Source organism: Falco rusticolus, chromosome 3 (genome assembly GCF_015220075.1).
Source record: "Falco rusticolus isolate bFalRus1 chromosome 3, bFalRus1.pri, whole genome shotgun sequence".
NCBI lineage: Eukaryota > Metazoa > Chordata > Aves > Falconiformes > Falconidae > Falco > Falco rusticolus.
In genome coordinates this window covers 12,413,386-12,419,968 of record NC_051189.1, presented here as the reverse complement: position 1 = coordinate 12,419,968, position 6,583 = coordinate 12,413,386, and the positions used below count along the sequence as shown (strand labels likewise).

Sequence of the window (6,583 nt, the reverse complement as noted above, 5' to 3'; positions counted from 1 at the left end):
CCACCCCCCGCACCCGCGCAGTCCCTCCCGGTGCCCCGTGCCCCAGCTCCCCGCCGTGTCCCGCCCCGCCCGCCCCGTGTCCGTGCCCCCCCCGCTCCCAGGCTGCCCCGCGGCGGCGCGGCCGGGCCATGGCGCCGCTGACCGACCTGTACCAGCTCACCATGGCCTACGGGCACTGGCGGGCCGGGCGGCACCGCGCCCCCGCCGCCGCCGAGCTCTTCTTCCGCCGCGGGCCCTTCCGCGGGGCCTTCGCGCTGGGCGCCGGCCTGGCCGAGGGGCTGCGCTGCCTCCGCGCCTTCCGCTTCTCCGCCGCCGGTAGGTGGGGACGGGGCGGGAGGCGGAGGACCCCCGGGAGCCCTTCCGCGGGGGGCTGGGGGGGCCTGCGGGGGGGCGCAGGGACAGCCGGAGGGGGGGGCGGGGTTTATGGGACAAGGGCACCCTCCCCCCGGGGACCTGGGGGGGCGGGGGCACAGCCGGTGCTCTGGGTGATTGGGGAACCCCTCGGGGGAAGCTGTGGGGAACGGGGACAGCTCGTGGGGACAGGGGCACCTCTAACTCTTCAGGGGGACGCGGAGAGGGGTGCACGGGGACAGCCTTGGGGCACACTGGGGCACCCTCCAGGAGCACAGTGCTCCCACGGGCCGTCCCTTAGAGCGGACCTGGAGGGCCACGGCACCCTCCCAGGGCTGGGGTACCCGGTGTGGGGTGCTGCGAGGTGCCCCCTGCCTGCAAGCTGTCACCCATCCCCACCGTAGGAGACTTGGTCCCTCCAGCCCGACCTGTGTCACAGGACCGTGGCTCCAGGGACCACCCATCCCAGTGCCCACTGAGCTCTGCCTCTGCAGATGTCGCCTACCTGCGCTCCGTCCTGCCCAGCACCACGGAAGATGCCTTCTTCGATTATTTGGCCACTCTGGATGCCTCGGAGGTGACCCTCTCTGCTGTGCCAGAGGGCTCCGTCGTCTTTGCCAGGGTGGGACATGCTCGGTACCCTCCCCTGCTTTGGAGGGGCTGCGGGGCTGTCAGCTCCCATATCCCTGGGCAGGGGAGACGGGGATGTCACACCGCCTGGCTGTCCCTGCAGGTCCCGTTCCTGCAGGTGAAGGGGCCACTGCTGGTGGTGCAGTTGCTGGAGACCACGCTGCTGTGCCTGGTCAGCTATGCCAGGTAGGGACAGATCCTGCTGTGGTCCCTCAGCTGGTGGGGACCACATCTACCTCCACTGTGCCAAACCTTCTGAGTCCTGTGGCGGTCCCTGCCATGTCCCTACATACCAGCTGCAGTCAAGCAGAGAGGGTCCCGGAGACCCCCCTGCCCCTTAGCTGTGTGCTGGCTCTGTGCTCAGCCTGCCTTGGTGTGACCTGTCCCTTCCTCCCCTAGCCTGGTGGCCACGAATGCTGCCCGCTTCCGACTCCTTGCTGGCCCAGACATGAAGCTGATGGAGATTGGGCTCCGTCGCGCTCAGGGGCCGGACGGTGCCCTTTCAGCCTCCAAGTACTCCTACATTGGGGGTGAGTGCTGCCCGGTGGTGCCCTGCGGCACCACGGCTGCACCGTCACCTGTGTGTGTCCCCTCCATCCCTTTGCAGGCTTTGACTGCACCAGCAACGTCCTGGCAGGGAAGCTCTACGGCATCCCAGTGCACGGCACGATTGCCCACTCCTTCATCATGTCCTTCACCTCACTGGAGGAGGTGCAGCCCCGGGTGAGGGACGCTGTGGGCAGGGGACGGGGGTGGTTTGCTCTGACTGTGGCCATGCTCCTGCTGCCATGGAGGATGCCGCGGGTTGTTCAAAGCCCATGTACCTCGGGCAGGAGCTGCTGCCATTGGCAGGAGGAGAACCAGTGGATCTCCCAGCCCTGGCCAAGTCGTGGCTGCAGCGTGTGTGTGAACTGCTGCAGACTCCCCCTGAGAAGGTGAATAGGGGTGAGCTGGCTGCCTTCGTGTCCTACGCCATCACCTTCCCGCATGACTTCCAGGGGTTGCTGGACACGTACTGTGTCAGGAGGTGAGAATGCCAGGTCCCCCCAGGGTAGTTTTGCCACCATGGCAGAGGGGACAGATGTGTCCCTCTTTGCTTGGTGGCCTTGAAGCAGGGATGTTTCTACCTGACAGCACTCCCATGCTCCATTGTTGCCTGATACGGGGCTTGGACCCGCTCTGGGTCACTGTCACACCAAGGAAGGGACACTAACCCTCTCCTTGCCCATACCAGGAGTGGCTTGCCAAACTTCTGTGCCGTGGCGCTGGCGCTGCACCAACTGGGGTACCGGGCCATCGGAGTGCGTCTGGACAGTGGGGACCTGGCCCAGCAGTCCAAGGAGATCCGCCAAGTGCTCCAAGCCTGCGGTGCTCAGTGAGTCCCCCACTGAGCCTGGGTTGACTGCCACAGGTCCCCGGCTTCCCCACCTTGGGCACCCAGCACCTCCTCCTATCAGGGCGGGAGCCCTCCTGGCTCAGAGGGGTGCTGCGAGCTGAGTCATGGGTCCTCCCCCAAATCCTGTGCCCTCTCCCTTGGTCACTCCCCTGCCCCTCGCCAGCTTCCAGGTGCCCTGGTTTGAGACCATCCCCATCGCCGTCAGCAATGACATCAGTGAGCAGAGCCTGGAGGAGTTCAGCCGGGAGGTGAGGTAGCTGCTGTAGGGGCTGAGATGTCACCTTGTCTGTGGCTGGCGCCGCTGAGGTTTAGGGGTGTGTGGGGTGGACGTGAGAGTCCCCTGGGCCTTTCGTCCTGGATGAGAACTGAGAAGTTTCCAGGCTGGGAAAAAAATGGATTTTTGATGGGACAGGTAGACATAATGCACCTTCAGGCAGAGCATCCTCTGACCTGCCCCGTAACTCTGGTTTTGGCACGGGCATAAAAAACAGTGGCAGGGCTGCTCTGTTGATGGCCACTGTCTTCTCTGCTGTACCAGGGGAGCGAGATTGACATGATCGGCGTTGGGACAAACCTGGTGACATGTCCCCTGCAGCCATCGCTGGGCTGTGTTTACAAGGTAGTGGTGGCAGCCGCTCTCTGCCCTGCTTGGCTTGTGGGGCATGGAGCTCCCTGGCTTCTCCCAGGCTTTGCACAGCTGGGGCTGGGCAGCAAAGGGATGTCCAGCTCCAAGGGACGATGCTGCAAGGCATCACACAATGGTTTGGGTTGGAAGGGACCTTTACAAGTAATCTAGCCCACCCCCCTGCCATGGGCAGCGACACCTGCCACTCAATCAGGTTACTCAAAGCCCCGTCCAGCCTGGCCTTGAGCACTGCCAAGGATGGGGCACCCACAGCTGCTCTGGGCAGCCTGTGCCAGTGCCTCGCCACCCTCAGCGTAACAAATTTCTTCCTTGTGTCCACCCTACATCTCCCCCTTTCAGTTCAAAGCCGCCCTCCAGTCCTGTCGCCCCAGGCCCTGCTAAAAAGCCCGTCCCCACCTTCCTACAGCCCCTGTAGGCACCGAGTGGCCGCAGCCAGGTCTCCCCGCAGCCTCCTCTGCTCCGGGCTGAGCCCCCCCAGCTCTCCCAGCCTTTCTCCGCAGCAGAGGGCTTCCAGCCCTCGGACCAGCTCCGTGTCCCTCCCCCGGCCCCGCTCCAGCAGGTCCCTGCCTGGCTTGTGCTGGGGACCCCCGAGCTGGGCGCAGTGCTCCGGGGGGTCTCCCCAGAGCGGAGCAGAGGGGCAGAATCCCCTCCCTCGCCCTGCCGGCCACGCTGCTCGGGGTGCAGCCCAGGAGATGACTGGCTTTCAGGGCTGCAAGCGCACATTGCCGGCTCATGTCCTGTTCTTTGCCCACCATGGTCCCCAAGTCCATCTCTGCAGGGCTGCTCTCAATCCAGTATTGATGCTGAGGATTGCTCTGACCCAGATGCAGCACCTTGCACTTGGCTTTCTTGAACTCCATGCTGTTCACATGGGCCCATTTCTCCAGGCCTCGAAGGTCCCTCTGGATGGCACCCTGTGCCTTGAGGGAATAACCTGCACCACTCATCTTGTGTCATCTGCAAACTTGCTGAGGGGGGCACTCAATCCCACCATCTGTGTCCTTCTTGGAAATAATGAGACCACTGTAAGAAGCTGGCTGGCAGGAGGAGGCAGGATGTCCAACTTTGGGGTGGTTTGAGGGATTTATTTTTTATCATTTATTCAGCTGGTTTATATCAGTGGCCTCCCCAGCATGTGGGGACACATAGAGGACAGAAAGCTCAGCACGGTCTTCAGCACTGGCATGAGCTGGTGCACGTGACAAAAATAAGGTGCCCATCTCCTTAACCTCCTTCTCCTGCAGCTGGTGGAGGTAAATGGCTCCCCATGCCTGAAGCTCACAGAAGACGAGGAGAAGATGACGATCCCAGGGGCTAAGACAATCTATCGGCTCTATGACACTGCTGGTGAGTTGTGGGAGACCCTTGCCATGGTGCTGCCCTGTTGACCTGCATTCCCCCACCCTGTCCTGCTGCATAACCTTGTTGCCAATGTCCTGTGCACCTGCTGGCCCCTAACCTGGCACCCCTGCAGGTCACCCCTTCATGGACCTCATGGCCCTGGAGGAGGAGCCCTCACCTAAGGCGGGGCAGGAGCTGGCGATCCGGGTCCTGGGGCAGCTTGGTGAGACAAGCAAGGTCATGCCCACCACTGTGGAGCCCCTCCATCGCACGTACTTCAGAGATGGTCAGGTCAGGGGCAGCTCTGCCTTCTGGTGCTGGGGTGTCCTCTCCCACATTGGGTGAAGGGCCAAGCCAGGGTTGGGGGTCTCTTGGCAGTAATGTCAGGATCAAAGGGTTAAACCCCAGTGTTTTCTTGCCTCTTGAGATGTTCCCTGCCCCAACAACTCTGGCATCAGAATCCAGCCCGGAGCTGGCTCATTTGGGGGCTGGGGCTAGGTAGCTGGCTCCCCATATGGATATAGTCGTGCACCTTCATCCCTGCAGATGTGTGAGCTGCTGCCCAGCCTGCAGGAGGTGAGGAGCCACGCACAGGTGTCCCTCAGCCTGCTCAGTCCCGCTCACCGCCAGCTTCACGAGCCACAGCCCTACCCGGTATGTCTGCTGCTTGCCGGGCACCATCGGTGCACACCCAGGAACCATGCCCGGCCCTGGTGCCTGGCCAAAGCCAGTGTGGCTTTACCACAGAGCTGCAGCAGTGTGTGGATATGGGGCTGCAGTCTCCCCTGGGGAGCGCGTGCCCACTGTCCCCTCTTGCTCCTGTGCCAGGTGGCTGTGACGGAGAGGCTGCACCACCTCCTCGCTGAGCTGCAGCAGGCCAGTCAGTGAGGGGTCCCCACTCACCCCCCCGCGCTGGGCACAGCCCCTGCCAGGGGCCAGCTCTTCCTCTGTGCTGTTCCAAAGACCAGGTGACTAATTGGGAATTAATGGCTCTAATGATGTTGCTGCTGTGTGGTACTAATCTGAGGACCCTGCAGGAACTGGAAGAGCACCCTGGGGTCCCAGCAGCAGAGCTGGGGACAGAGGGATGGGGCAAGCAGAGCTGGAAGGCAGCTGCCCCTGTATCCTCTGCAAGCAATGGTCCTTCCCTGCGCATCTCGGTGGCCTTGCCAGCCTTGCACTTTCTGCCATGATGGTGCTGCCTGCCTTGGTGGCCCTGCACCTTCTGCTGTGGTGGTGCTGCCTGCCTCCATGGCCCTGCCAGCCCTACACCTTCTGTGGTGGCAGCACATGCTGAAGCTCCTTGGTGGCACTAGGGACCGAGTCTTCAGTGCACAAGAAGGGGTCCTGTCATGGAAAGGGCCAGCCCGTCCCTTAACCCATGTCCTGTGGGACATCCGTGGCAGACATACTTTGCCCTTCCTATTCTAGGCTTTGGCTCTGTGGCCACATTTCATCCCTTTCCATTTTGTATGCAGTCCTTGGGGCATGGAGGCTGGCTCCAGGTAGACGCCTGCACTCTCTAACCTGATGTTCATGGAGGAAACATGGTACTAATCCCTGCAATTAGCTTCATCCTAAGCAAAAAAGCAAAATAAAGGCCTTTACCCACTATGGCTATGGCCACACCGTGTGGCTGCCCTGGTCCTTCAAAATACCTGTTGCCTTCAGCTTGAATGTTTAATGCAATGTCCTTCACTTCACAGTTTATGACTGAATAAAGCTGGAAAGAAAAAGCAAGTGCTGACCCCTGAGAGCATCTGGAGGTGGCCCCAGCAGGTGCCATATGGCATCCTGTGGCTCTAATTGTGGTGAAGTCCCCTCTATAGGTCCACTGGGGGTAGGTCTCATGCCCAGGCAATGGCTGTGAAGGCTTTATCAAAACGGGGTCAAGGAAAGTTGTTGCAAGGAATGGGAAAAAAGAAAGGCACAGACTGCTTCTTCTCCAGAACATGCATATTTTCTCTAATCCTGCCCAAATCTGTCATGGGAAGATAGTAAATCCTTTCCTCTGAGCTTGTAAAATGTACAGACCCAGAACTGAGCCACCTATCAGAAAAGTACAGTGAGGGAGAGCAAGAAGGCAATCCCCAGCAAGATACATCTGCGCATCCCTAGGCACCAACCTGGCACACCTTCCCAGGAACAGCTGTGGTTTAGGTCTTTGCAGCATATGTTGATGCGGAGCAGGGGAAGTATATTAAAAGAGCTTAACCCAG

The 6,583-nt window shown here is 61.1% G+C and overlaps 1 protein-coding gene across 2 annotated transcripts; it reads left to right on the top strand.

Annotated features, from left to right (window-relative positions):
* Positions 1-98: 98 nt before the first annotated feature.
* NAPRT (nicotinate phosphoribosyltransferase) lies at positions 99-6,583 on the top strand. Of its 2 annotated transcripts, XM_037380995.1 has the most exons (13): positions 101-315; positions 846-973; positions 1,085-1,167; positions 1,381-1,511; positions 1,589-1,704; positions 1,815-2,008; positions 2,216-2,356; positions 2,541-2,625; positions 2,916-2,996; positions 4,268-4,370; positions 4,498-4,655; positions 4,911-5,018; positions 5,193-6,583. In XM_037380995.1, exons 1-13 carry the CDS (start codon positions 129-131, stop codon positions 5,250-5,252), a joined length of 1,575 nt encoding a protein of 524 aa, XP_037236892.1. In that variant the 5' UTR covers positions 101-128; the 3' UTR covers positions 5,253-6,583. The 2 variants fall into 2 exon arrangements, with proteins under 2 accessions (XP_037236893.1, XP_037236892.1); XM_037380996.1 differs by lacking the exons at positions 4,498-4,655; positions 5,193-6,583 and having other exon boundaries at positions 99-315; positions 4,911-5,015.